A 14,392-nucleotide genomic window follows, 5' to 3' on the forward strand; every position below is an offset into this window, starting at 1 on the left:
TAAGGGAGTCAAACTTTAATATTTTATTAGTTTTGAAATTGAGGTATATGACTTGGAAAAAACATTTTTGTTTGCTTTAATGAGTTTTGACACACACTACTGACATTTCTGTCATGCCACAGAACATCTCTAGTATCCCACACAGTTTCCTGACCTCTTCTAGGTTACTTTGCTCTCCACAGTCATAACCAGTTTCGATTCTTAGCCTTACATTAATTATAATTTTTTTAAATGAGTCGCCTCATTACTATTCTGGCCATACACTGCCATGAGTCTCCAGATGCAGTGAATGGGATTCCCTGAGTAGAGCTGACTTCCCCAGACCCCAGAGTCTTTTCTTTAGAAACAGGGTCTCCGTAGTCCCAGCTGGACTCACACTCTGCCAATCTTCCTTGCCTCCATCTTTCAAGCACTGGACCTACAAATACGGGGCTCAAACCAGAAGCTCAGTAACTGTTTACAATCGGTCTGCTTGTTAACACACTGTTTTTGCTCACAGCCATGTTCACACATGATCTGATCTTTTTGGAATACCAAAATACAAGAGGGAGGAGAAACTGTGGTTTGGGATGTAATCTATGAGAAAAGAATAAAAAAATGAACTGTAAAATATATTTCAGTGGCAATCCATATTGTCTCAGTGTGCAGTAGACTTTGAAGATGTTCAGGGAAGCAGCACCCTCAGTTCTCAGATGAGGAAAACAGTCACCAAATAGTCATACAGAATCTATTAGCCTTTGGTGCCAAGACTAGGTTTTTCTTTTGCTTAACCCATCATCCTTGTATATATGAACACAGAGTCTGCTATTCCAAAAGTCAACTTTCTTGGTTCTTCTCTGAAGTTTCATAGCTTTCCCATTCCTTCCATCCTCCAACATAATGTTGAGCACTGAAAAGATATATCAGTTAGTGTTGTTTTACAACAGAAGAACTTTGCAATAGCCACACATCATATTATTTAGAGTCTGCATCTCTTAAAAATGTTTTAAAGTAGGTTGGAAAGACACAGGCTCTTGGTCCCTATATTACATGTATTTGTTTGTTTGTTTGTTTGGCTTTTCAAGACAGGGTTTCTCTGTATAGCCCTGGCTGTTCTGGAACTCTGTAGACCAGACTGGTCTCAAACTCACAGAGATCCTCCTGTCTCTGCTTCCTGAGCATTGGAATTACAGACATACACCACCACTGCCTGGTTATACTGCTTTTATTAACAGTATTTTTTTTTTTTAAATATCACCAACTCCAAGAAACTTTTTTTTTGGAGACAAAGTATCAATCATAGGGGGCTGGAGAGATGGCTCAGTGGTTAAAAGCACACTCCGCTCTTCCAGAGGTCCTGAGTTCAATTCCCAGCGACCACATAGTGGCTCATAACCATCTGTAATGGGATCTGATGCCCTCTTCTGGTATGTCTGAAGACAGCTACAGTGCACTCATATACATTAATAAATAAATAAATCTTTAAAAAATAATTGTAGTACTGACTGGCCTTGAATTTTAAATTTTTGTTATACATAATATATAAATATAATATATAATATATATAAATATAATATATATAATATATAAATATAATATATATGTATAGGTATTTGCATATGTGGCTCAGAAAGGCCAGAAGAGGGCAGCAGATCTCCTGGAAGTGGAGTTACAGACAGCTATGAGGTGCCATGTAGGTGCTGGGAATCAAACCTGGGTCCTCTAGAATTGTAGACAGTGCTCTTCGCCATTGTGCAATTTCTCCAGTCCTGCCCCTTCTCCAAGACATTCTTAAGTAAAGTAAGTCATGCTTCTTTTTAATTTTGGTACACTGGGCATTTAATCCAGGGCATTTCACTTTTTTTTTTTTTAATATTTCTAGTTGTCAGTCTTTTTTTTTTTTTAAGAGAAACAACTGCTCTTATTTGATTTTATTTATATGAGTACACTGTAGCTGTCTTCAGACACACCAGAAGAGGGCATCATATTCCATTACAGATGGTTATTAGCCACCATGTGGTTACTGGGACTCAGGACCTCTGGAAGAGCAGTCAGTGCTCTTAACTGCTGAGCCGTCTCTCCAGCCCTGGCTTTTCACATATTAAGCAATCACACTACCATTGACCTATAGCCCCAGCCTCCCAAATGTCATATTGCAGCACATGGTGCTCGATCTGCTTTTCCTTCATGCGCACACCTGTTAAAGCCCAGTGATATTGCTGTGTCCATAGCCTTCTTACTTCTCACTCCGGCTAAACAAGAAAACACTAGACGGTCAGATTTGGATGGCTTCACTTCACAGTACTTCTCTTTGAAGTCCCTCGGGTGCATCTGTAGAGCTTCACCCACCTCATCCACTGGAAGAAAATGTTAAGGCATTCAATTAAGTTTTGGATAATCAGTTATTAAGAATACAAATGAATCTCTTTTTAAAAATTTTTTTAAAAATTTACTTATTTACTATATGTAAGTACACTGTAGCTGTCTTCAGACACTCCAGAAAAGGGAGTCAGATCTTGTTACAGATGGTTGTGAGCCACCATGTGGTTGCTGGGATTTGAACTCGGGACCTTCAGAAGAGCAGTCAGAGCTCTTAACTGCTGAGCCACCTCTCTAGTCCCAAATGAATCTCTTTAAAAACACATTATCACTTACATGGTATGTTGATTGATCCAGGTATTTTTCCATGCTCAGTAATTTCCCATGTATTTCTAACATCAATTAACATAATATCTTTGGAGTTCAGTAGGCTTTTTAGTTCACTGTAAGTCACACCCTTGGGAGGAGTAGAACAAAAGTGTTGGCTGCTTGCCCATATTGACTTCAAACCTGAAAGAAATAAGTTTAGACAACTGTAAAGAGACACTGGTACTAACAGCTATAAGTAGGTTAGAGTTAGATGATGTAACTGAACTGAGTTTACCTTTTTACTCTAATACATACTCTGTTCCTGGTACATAGAATTTCTGAGGATGATATATGATGCCTGTGTTTTAATGAGATTGACTTTGACCCAAACAACTTCAGGGTGACACTGACTGCCAGAAAGATCAAGCTGTTGCACGTTATTTGATCACACGGTGAGACTGTATACTAGAAAAAATCCCCAGCTGAGGTGTGACTCAGCTCCAGCACACACCTTTAATCTGAGAGCCTTCTGGTTATTGTAAAAGCAGATTGAATAAAGTCAACTATAGGTCAAGAGGTGGGGCAAGCAACTAGTTGACAGGGAGTGGAAACAGAGTGGGAGGGAGCAAGAAGGACAGATAAAGAGATTCACAGGAAGAAGAAGGGACGGACATTCCGTTGGAAGGGTTTTTAAGGTGGTGTGGAGAAGGAGATCTGGTTCTTTTTGTTCTGGGACATGGACTGAGGAGGAAGGTCAATTAGGTGTTTCTCTGCCTTTCCGAGCCTGCAGGCTTTCACAGCATCTGGCTCCCGAGTCTTCATTTGGTGAAATCAAACATTTGGGCTTTCGTTTTAAAAACACCAATCAATGAATAGAATGTGGAACCTTCAGGTTTGGTCTTCTGTGCAGTGGAACAAGGTTAGAAGATTGAATTAGTAAAACAGTGCTGTATCAGGAAGCATCTTAATGCTTCCATTCAAATCTTCTATCTAGGGAGTTGGAGATCTGCTGTGTTAACACATCCATGTGTTGGAACATGGCACACCCCAGCTCCAGGAAGATGGAAACACATACATGTAAGACTCCTCTAGATCCCATACCATGACTTCCTCTACATAACATATCATGACTTCTTTCCACAGGTTATTCATCTGTATTCTTTAATATCTTAAAATAAGCTAATTAAGATGCTTCTCTGAGTTGTTAGCAAATTAATGAAACCGAGGAAGGAGTCATGGGTATCTTCGATTTATAGTCAGATGGTCAGAAATAAGAGAGCCCTGGACTTGGGTTTAGTGTCTATAGTGGGGACCATTTTGTTAGAAAGCCCTTACTGGTGTCTTTATTAACTCTGGGTAGTTGGTTCAGAGTTAAAATTTAGGACTCAGATTATTAGAAAATTAACTTGGTGTAGGAAAACTATACATTTGATGTTGGAAGCTATATGGGGAGATAGCTCAGTAGTAAAGTGCTCTCTTTTAATATGTAAGGCCCCTGGCTCCACCCTATATACCCTAAAAAGAAAAAGGTGTCATGAGCAGATCACAAAAGTATTTTCCAATATGCACACATTCTGACTGAACAACAGGATGCAGCCCATCATTTTGCTCTGAATGCTTGGCAGCTGGCCTTCTGCCATCTCCAGATTCTCTCCAGACCCTTTAGTTAGCAAGAGTTTAGAAACATATCAAATATTTAATAATTGAGTTATATGCATAATTCATTAATGTTGTGGATGGATCTAGGGCTGTTCTTGAGAACCAATCCCCTAATGAATAAAGGAGCCAATCACTGGGTGAGTAGGCGGGACTTCTGGGTTGGAGGGAAGGAGAGAGGAAGCGGGAAAGAGTTAGTCCTCTTTGGAACGGGGACAGCAGAGAGGTAAGATGTAGCCAATTTTCTATAAGTGGTTACTGTACTATAGTTCATCCCCACTATGGAATATATGCAGTTTTAAAGAGCTAAATATGTATCTAACTCCAAACTGAGAGTGTTAGGGAAAACAAGACCAAAGGAAAATGCATGGTTGCTTCAGGCTTTGATCATTGAGTTGGGAAGGCAAGAAAAGCCATCTTCATACCTACTACCTCACGAGTGAGGAAAACTGAATTTTAGCAAGTTAAAAGTCAGTTTAATGACTACAAGGAAAAGAAATTATATTTGACCCAGTTTCAAGAGTTACTATTGTGGGTATGATTACATTTTCCAGGGTTGATAAATAATTGTAGAATCAGGCTTAACAAAATTTATGAAATTATGTAGTTTTCCAGTTTCTTACCATGCCACACAAGAAAAGTGTGAATTCAGCCTGCTGTCTCTAATTTCAATAGGTCAGAGTCCAATTTTTTGTTTGCTTGTCTGTTTTTCTTTTTGTGAACCACCATCAAATGTTGGAATCAAACATAGTAAGTGCTTTAAACCACTGAGCCATCTCTCCAGTCCCCCTTTAAGAGTTCTTCATGACAGTGTCTGAGCAATCCATTTCCCCATGCCCTCAACAACAATATTTGGCATTGTTAGTTAGGGTTTCACTGCTGTAACCAGACAGCATGACCAAGGCAACTCTTAGAAGGACAACATTTAATTAGGGTTGGCTTACAGTTTCAGTCTATTATCATCAATGCAGGAGCATGGCAGCTTCCAGAAAGGTGTGGAGCAGGAGGAGCTGAGAATTCTGCATCTCCGTCTGACTGCATCCAAGAGAAAAGTGATTATTTTGCACTGGGCGGAGCTTCAAAGCCCATCCTGACTTTGTCCAACAAGGCCATACCTCCTAATAGTGCCATTCCCTGGGGCAAGCATTTTTAAACCATCATAGGCATTATCAATAATTTTAAGCTTCACAGGCTCGAAACAACGTTTTAACTCTCATATCTCTTGTGTTTTGTTTTTTTGTTTTTTTTTTTTTTTGAGACAGTGTTTCTCTGTGTAGCCCTGGTTGTCCTGGAACTCACTGTGTAGACCAGACTGGTCTGGAACCTACCTGGAGATCTACCTGCCTCTGCCTTCCAAGTGCAGGGATTAAAGGTGTGCACCACCACTGCCTGGGTAACACATATTTTTTTAATTGTAGTGAGATTGAACCATTTTTCTCATTGTAGTGCTCATTTTCATTTTGCCTATCAATTTTCTCTTCGTATATTTTCAACACTTTCTGTTGGGCTTTGGCCGTATCCTGGTTTCCCATGAGCTGTATTTTAGTAATGTTACTTCCAGTCTTTTCATCTACACACACATTCTTCCTGCCACTTGATATCAAATTGTTCACGATACATTTATCACATCAACTTGGCATTTAAGGACAAACCTTTTATGACTTTTGTCGCCAAATTTCAATTATCCACAAATTACCTTAGCATCTTTAAGATATCAGCCTTATATTTAGAATTTGTTTAAGCATCAGGAATCAAGAGCCTGCTAATATTATTCTAATTAGTCAACCGAGCATATTAACAAACATCTTTCCCAACTAATTTGAGACATCAATGTGTGCCAGTTTCCTTTAGACGGGAGTTCAGGGGCACCTTGGCATGGGTACTAACAAAAGCATGTGCTCTTCTCGATGTATGAGAATGGACTGGCCAATGGGCATGTCTTTGGGCATTTTCTTGATTAAAGACTTATGTGAGAGGGGCCAACCCACTGTAGGTGTGCCACCCCTGCACAAGTAATCCTGGAGTGTGTGAGAAAGCAGGTTGGGCAAGCCGTGGAGAACTGGCAAATATGCAGCAATCATCCATGGTCTCTGCACCGGTTTCTACCCTGGATTCCTGTCCCTTGATTCCTTTGTTGAAGAACTTATGAGCTATAAAGTAAAATAAGCCCTTTCTTACCAATTTATTTTTGGTCATGGTGGTTTATCACAGCAACAGAGGCTCTAAGATACATAGGGTACTATCTTTAATTGCAAAGGGAATAAAGTTAATTTTTTCTTAATACTGTCACTTGAGTTAGAGTGGTCTTAATGTGTTGAATGAAATATTAAAAAAGTAGAACTGGCCCATTCCTGGGTTTGTGCCTCTGCCCCGGTGGCCTGGCTGGTCATACATTGGCAGGCAATGGCCGACCTGTTTTTTATCTCAGTGGAGATTCTGACTCTGAACTCCACAATCCCTCCACCCGGCTTGCCAGGTTTCCACTGGTAAGTTGCTACCACGCCATCTCGTGCTTCAACTCCCCACGGCCTTTGTGGAGCACTCAGGCAAACCCATGTTTGGCCACCATACCTTTCTCTCTTGAACCCTGAGGAGCCGCACGTGAAGGAAAACACAACACAAACTTAATTCAGAAACAATGGTAACTCAACCTCTGGACGCGGCAACTAAAACCTAATCTTGTAAGCCATATTAAAATCTGAGCCCTCTGGTGTCGAATCCTTGTGGATGTGCCATGCTACTAGGAAACAATGCTACATATTGTTGAGGGCATGGGGAAACGGATTGCTCAGACACTGTCATGAAGAACTCTTAAAGGGGGACTGGAGAGATGGCTCAGTGGTTTAAAGCACTTACTGCTCTATGTTTGATTCCAACATTTGATGGTGGTTCACAAAAAGAAAAACAGACAAGCAAACAAAAAATTGGACTCTGACCTATTGAAATTAGAGATAGCAGGCTGAATTCACACTTTTCTTGTGTGGCATGGTAAGAAACTGGAAAACTACATAATTTCATAAATTTTGTTAAGCCTGATTCTACAATTATTTATCACCCCTGGAAAATGTAATCATACCCGCAATAGTAACTCTTGAAGCTGGATCAAATATAATTTCTTTTCCTTGTAGTCATCAGACTGACTTTTAACTTGCTAAAATTCAGTTTTCCTCACTCGTGAGGTAGTAGGTATGAAGATGGCTTTTCTTGCCTTCCCAACTCAATGATCAAAGCCTGAAGCAACCATGCATTTTTCTGGTCTCATTTTCCCCAAGACTGTCAGTCACATACTTATTTAGCTTTTTTAAACTGCATGCATTCCATAGTAGGGATGTACTACAGTTTACTAACTAGTCACTTATAGAAAATTCTAGTATTTTTTTAAAAATTATTTTAGTTTATTTTACTTTTAAATATCATCTTTTCTTTCACATGTATTTTCTTTCTAAGACGCAGCAGCAGCAGCGGCGGCCCAGCAAGCTAGCCTTCCTTGCCCTTTTCTTAACACCCTGCCTTACTGAAAATGGGCTTTTTCTGTGCACTATTTAGTTGCACCAAGCTATAGGTGCTTTGTATACTATATCCTTCTTGTAAATTGACCACTTGGTCTGGTGTTCAACCAAAGAACACTCATCAGTTCTTATGATGAAATAAAAAATGGCTAAGTATTACAGAATGTGTATGTGTATATGCACACATTGTCAGGTATTATGTTATAGCACCAAGAAAACTAATGAATGCATGCCTTTGGGTTTAAATAAAATTAATGCATATACAGTGGAATCAATAATTATTTCTATTATCATGAATTATACTGTACTGCTCCTTCTGAGAGAAATCTCCCTTCATTTCTACACAGGACACTTAACTCTCCTTTTATATCTATTTAATATTTCTTGTCACTTCCCTTTAACAATTGTAGTTCTCGTTGTTTATCTGCACAGGGTAGATTACAGGATGATTATCAAATAATTTTATAATAAAAACCTGAAACTAAAATTTTCTTCTATAAGTAACTGGTTAGTAAACCAATATGGGATATATGCAATTTTAAAAAGCTAAATGTGTATGTGACTCCAAATAGAAGTGTATACACAATTCACACATATAATAAGAACTTACTTAGGTAACCACAAAAAAGTTTTAAAAAGTCTTTACTATTGGTGTCTGAGAAGAGTGGGGTTCGAGGTATTTAACAGAGATCTGGGGCTGATTTGTTTGATTGGTTGGTTTTGGTTTGTTTGATTGGTTGATTCTGCTTTACGTCAGTGAAAATATAACTATGTACTATTTGTGTGATTTTAAAATTACACAGAGGTCCCTTCTTCTGGCATTTTGATCGATTTAAAATCGGAGCGTTTTCCATTGCAGTCATACCGGATAGGGCTATGGATGGACTTGGGTCTGTCTCCTCCTCGCCCATCCTGGCACAAATGGTGAACTCCTTAGTTACAGGAGCTGTATCATCCCCTCACCCTCCACCCCACCCCCACGCAGAAGGCCTGGAAAGTTGGTTGTCTGATAAATAATTGCTACCGAAATGTGAAAGAAAACAACTGGCACAGAAAAAGCCCATCTTCAGTAACTTAAGGTGTTAAGAAAAGAGCTAGGGAGGCTAGCTTGCTGGGCTGCTGCCGCTGCTTCTTTGGAAGAAAATAGACGCGAAAAAAGAGACGATGTTTAAAAATAAAATACAGGGAAGGTACTGATGCCTTGGGTTGAACTTTAGACGCAGCTGAGTCAATAACCATTTTCACTTTTCTGCCTTCTGCTCCCGAATTTGCGAAACGCATAGGAGAGGGGAGTACAGTCCTAGTTTTAACGCGTTTTAATTCGGGTGGGTGGGGGTGGGGAGTGTCTGTTTCCTGAAGCGAAGACGAGCTCTGTCCCTGGTGGATCCCACTAGTGCGTTTAAAAAAGCAAGTTTGTAGTTTAGCCTTTCTGGGACCTTCGTGCTAGCTCCTTTGAGGGATGAATTGACCTTCATCACTCAAACTTGCACAATTCACCCCCATTATAAATAACCTTGGTGCCATATTTGCTCGGTCTCTGTGTTCATTAGCAGCGGATCTCCAGTCTGCGAGAGCGTGGGAATCCGGAGGATCAAAAGGACCAAAAAGCTGCAGGTGGGCACTACACAGCTACGTGCCGATCGCAGCAGGACTCACTTTTATTAATAACTAGAAGTCTACGAAAGAGAGTATGGTCAATGTCATCCCCTCCCCGGCACCCGAAATCAAGTGCTTTTCCTTCCCCAGGGATTGTCAAGCTCACCGCCAAGGGCAGGCTCCACTGATCCTAGGGCCGCCCTGCCTGAGGTCCCAAGCACCAGCCTGGCCAGCATCACAATGGGCTCTCCGGGACCCCGGGGCTGCTGACCACTTCCTTTCCTCGCCTCCTTCCTGCTCTTCTCCCCACAGGCGCTGTCCAGGCTCTTGAGCGCCCCGCAGCCAGCTCCGGCAGGAAGCGGTACTGCCACGCAGTTACTGTTCAACTTTTATCAGACAAGGTTTTTGGCAGGGGTTAAATTCAACTGCTTACTGAATTCAAACAACAGAAATTACAATTTAGGATTTTTGGATTTTTTTTGTTTTTTCGAGACAGGGTTTCTCTGTGTAGCCCTGGCAATGGAAATCACTCTGGAACTCACTCTGTAGACCAGGCAGGCCTCGAACTCAGAAATACTCCTGCCTCACCTCCCAGAGTGCTGGGATTACAGGCGTGCACCACCACCGCCTGGCTTAGAAATTACAATTTTGAAGTTGTCATACTTAACTAAAATCAATGTGTCTGGAAAATATGTGTATTTTTAAAAAAACTTCTGGGACGATTTCACTTTATTTTATTTTTACTTGCCTCATTTCGTGGCTCCTGGTCTTTATCTGTCTTCAAAGCTACTACCTAAGCCTCTTCAAATCTCTCTGGCTGACCCTTGAATCTACTGTAAGCCCTTTCATTTGCCCTTCTCGCGTCTTCCTCTAAGGACCTTTACATTCAGACCACTGAAATAATCCAAGTCCCCACTTCCAGATATTTTATATGTGACAATATCTGCAAAGTCCCTTTAACCAGGTGTTTGAATAAGAATGGTCCGCATATGTTTATATATCGAATACTCAGGGAGAAGCAATAGGACGTGTTTCAAATGCTGAGTCTCTCTCTTGCTGCTGCCTGCAGGATCTGATGTAGAACTTTCAGCTACCTGTCCAGCACCATGTCTGCCTGCACACCACCTGCTTTCTGTCATGGCAATAATGAACTAAACCTCTGAAATTGTAAGCCGGCCTCAATGAAATGTTTTCCTTCATATGAGTTGTTGTGGTCCTAGTGTCTCTTCACAGCAATAGAACATTGACTAAGGTGCCAGATAACACATTGCAGGTTTCAGGGATTAGGGCTTGTGCGGGGAGTGTTGTGGCTTCCCCTCCTCTACATAAAGTCTCTCATTACCTTAACTTTCTGCTGAGTTCACTACTCCAAACATAATAAAAGTTGCATTGAACCAGAATTAAGTCAGTTAAAAATTAACATATTAAGTCAAACATATTAAAATGTGTGCCCAGGGAATAATTCCATTAAATGCACACTTTGAAATCAGCCTATTTTAATGAATCAGCATTTTTATTGTATGTTAGGTGTGTGGAGTGTGTTATCTGTACCTGTGTGTAATGTAAGTACTTGTTAGATAGGAGAGGAGTGCATTCATGTATATAGAGGTCAGAGATTGATATTGGGTATTTTTTTTCTCAATCATACCACCTTTATTTTTTTGAGACAGGGTCTCTCACTGAATCTGAATATGATAAAATCAATAGAGAGATGGCTTCATGGTTAAGAGTATTTGTTGCTCTTGCAGAGTACATGGATTCAATCTCCAACATTTATATGGCAGTTCACAAAAATCTCTGGTTCCATATACAAGAAATCCAATGATCTCTTCTGATCTCTGAGGGCACCAGACAAGCACATGGTGCACAGATACCTATGAAAACAAAACATTTATATGTGTAAACTAAGTAAAAAATTATTAATCAAAATAAGATGACTTCGTCAGTCTGTCTGGCCACTGAGCTTCAAGGATCAGCCCGTCTCTGCTCTCCCCTCCAGGTCTCCTAACTTAGCACTGGAGTTAGGACACACCCTGTTCTGATATTCTGAACTCAGCCAGCATTTTGACTGAGCAACTCCCTAAATCAAATAACTCAGTATTTAATAAACCACATCAGATTTCTATGCCAATGACGTTATCTACTATGTTTTTCCTAATCATTTATAGTTTAATTTTTTTAAATTAAAAAGGCACGGGGCGCTCAAGAGCCTGGACAGCGCCCGTGGGGGTACATGTGAGCCACAGCAAGTGTGCTGGAGCTCAGTAAATTACTTTGTAGAGTCTGTTGTTCTCTTGTCTTAGTAAGGGTTTTATTGCTGTGAAGAGATACCCTGACCAAGGCAACTCTTATAATGACAACATTTACAGTTTCAGAGGTTCAGTTAGTTGTCATCAAGGTGGGAGCATGGCAGTGTCCAAATAGACAGGAGGCTGGAGAAGGAACTAAAAGTTCTACCTCCTGATCGGAAGGAAGGCAGAGGAGATGGTTGAGGATAGCCCTAGGGCTATTTGTAATTTGAGGCCAGTTCCGGTCTCCTGGGAGGGGCAGTGAACAAGGAATGAGTCAGCACTCAAGTGACTTCCTGTAAACCTTCCACCTTAATTTGTAAAATAAAGGCCAGTGATTGAGCAGATGAGAAGAAGGTGGAGCTGAACGTTGGGAGAGAGAAGGAGGAGGAGGAGAGAGGATGACTGAGGAGTTGGAAGGAAAGTGGGGCAGAAGCACGTGGGGTCTGTCTCATAGATAGGGAAAATGGTAGTGAAGTGGTAGATATGCCCAGTCTAGGCACACAGCTTGTATTCACATTAATTGAGTTGTGTTTTCATTGCCGGGGCATATTTGGGTTAGAGATTTACCTCAACAGGAGATGTCTGCCTCACACTAAGCAAAGCTTGAGCAAATATATTACCTCAAAGCTCTGCCTCCACAGTGACACACTTCCTCTAGCAAGGCCACACCTCCGCCAGTAAGTTCCACTTCCCATGGGCCAAGCATATTAGAATCCCCACATTCTACTCCCTGGTCCCCATAGGCTTGTTCTAACATATGAGCCTATAGGGCCATACCTAGCCATAGCATAATACAAAATACATTTAGTACAACTTCAAAAGCCCTACAGTCTACCACTCTCTTAACAATGTTTAAAAGTCCAAAGTCTCTTCTTCTGAGACTCATGTAATCACTTAATTGTAATCTCCTATAATATCAAAGTCAAAAAGCAGATCACATACTTTCAACATATCATGACACAGGATATAAATTACCATTCCAAAATGTCACAGAGAGGAAATACTAGACCAAAGCAAGACCAAAAGCCAGCTGGGCAAACTCCAAACTCCATACATGATCTTCTGGGCTCCTTCAAAGAGCTTGGGTCACTTCTCTACCTCTGCCCTGTGCAGCACTCGAGGCTTTGGTTGATTCCACCCCATGGCTGCTGATGTTCTTGGTGGCCATCTCATGGTACTGGCATCTCCAATATGCTGGGGTCTTCTGCTACAATGAGGCTTCCCCATTAGCTTCTCATAGACTCTTCATGATGCCAAGCCTCACTTCTGTGCATGACCTCTCCAGTCCAGAGCCATTAACTGCAACTGAAGCTACACTGTCATCAATGGACTTTCTTGGCCTCTTATAGTACCAAGCCTCAGTTGCTCTCCATAGTCACACCTTCAAAACTAGTATGACCTGGGTGACTCTTAACATAACACCAAGCCCAGCTGCCAACACAATGTATATCCCTGGAACACAGCTTCTTTGTGCTCTCAGAAAACACTTACCAGAAAATTTCACCTCAGTGATGCTGGTCTTTTCTTAATCACTACTAATTTCTTAGTTCCAGCTATTAACTCCTTCTATTCTTGACTCTAAAGCTAGAGCCACATGGCTGAAACTATTGAGTTCTGCTGCTTGTTGGGGCTGGAACATGCCTACTGTGTTCTATTAAATTATCACCAGCTTTCTGTTTTCAGTGAATTCATTCTCTGCCTAAGCTTTGTTAGGTGTCTTGGTTAGGGTTTTATTGCTATGAACAGACCATGACTAAGGTAACTCTAATAAAGACAACCTTTCATTGGGGCTGGCTTACAAGTTCAGCTGTTCAGTCCATTATCATCAAGTCAGGAACATGGCAGCATCCAGGCAAGCTTGGTGCAGGAGGAGCTGAGAGTTCTACATCTTTATCTGAAGGCTGCCAGCAGAATACTGGCTTCCAGGCAGCTAGGATGAGGGTCTTAAAGCCCACACCCACAGTGACACACCTACTCTAAGAGGGCCATACCTTCTAATAATGCCATTCCCTGGGCTGAGCATATACAAATCATCACATCTGGCTATCCTGGAACTTGCTCTGTAGACTGACTTTGAACTCAGAGATGAGCATGCTTTTCTCCAGAGCGCTGCTGAATGCTAGATTGATGGCATAGTCCACCATGCCTGGACTTAAGCTTTTCTCTACTTGAAACATAGGAACAGGGTCTACTAGGCTGATCCTGAACTCAGAGATCTGCCTGTATCTATTTTCTAGGATCAAAGGCATGTACTACCATGGCTAGATCTGAGATTTTCATGGCTACTATGCCTCAAGATCCAGACCAAATGGTAGTGTCATCCCACGTCAATATCCAGATCCAAAACCTGTGCCTTCCAGCCTCAAGAGCTGGATCAGGTGTGCCCTCCATTTCTGGATTGTAGTTCATTCTAGATTTAAAAAGTCCAAATGAAAACAATAACCAGGTGGTAATAATAATGCCTAACACAAACACAGAACATAAGCTTAGCTGGGTGGGATCTCGCCAGAGGTCACCACTCACTTAATTCCATTTAATATCCTTGAACACAGGGTTTAGCTACATTCCACTTCCTAGAATATGTATTTTTCCTTTCTAAGCTTGCTACACTGGATCAAAATGATCACTGTGAGTGTATACCAGAGGACAAAGTCTATGCTGGGCTTTATAGAGACTTCTATTGTCAATGCAATTAATCTGAATCTCTTCATCTTAACCTCAGGCAGACTCTTC

The 14,392-nt window shown here is 41.1% G+C and overlaps 1 protein-coding gene across 1 annotated transcript; it reads right to left on the reverse strand.

Annotated features, from left to right (window-relative positions):
* Nucleotides 1-9,694, reverse strand: Tstd3 (thiosulfate sulfurtransferase like domain containing 3). The gene is made up of 4 exons (XM_052176144.1): nt 9,535-9,694; nt 2,635-2,808; nt 2,177-2,336; nt 1-889 (listed from the first exon to the last, which is right to left on the reverse strand). The coding sequence occupies exons 1-4, from the start codon at nt 9,602-9,604 to the stop codon at nt 817-819; spliced, it is 477 nt and encodes a 158-aa protein (XP_052032104.1). The 5' UTR covers nt 9,605-9,694; the 3' UTR covers nt 1-816.
* Between the last annotated feature and the right edge of the window lie 4,698 nt (nt 9,695-14,392).

This window comes from Apodemus sylvaticus, chromosome 3, assembly GCF_947179515.1.
Source record: "Apodemus sylvaticus chromosome 3, mApoSyl1.1, whole genome shotgun sequence".
NCBI lineage: Eukaryota > Metazoa > Chordata > Mammalia > Rodentia > Muridae > Apodemus > Apodemus sylvaticus.

Coding starts and splice junctions, on each gene's coding strand:
- Tstd3 (XM_052176144.1), bottom strand. CDS start 9,604: ATGCTGGCCAGGCTGGTGCTTGGGACCTCAGGCAGGGCGGCCCTAGGA. Junction 2,809..9,534: donor AGTGGAGCCTGCCCTTGGCG/GTGAGCTTGACA, acceptor TATTTCTTTCAG/GTTTGAAGTCAATATGGGCA. Junction 890..2,176: donor ATATCACTGGGCTTTAACAG/GTGTGCGCATGA, acceptor ATATCTTTTCAG/TGCTCAACATTATGTTGGAG.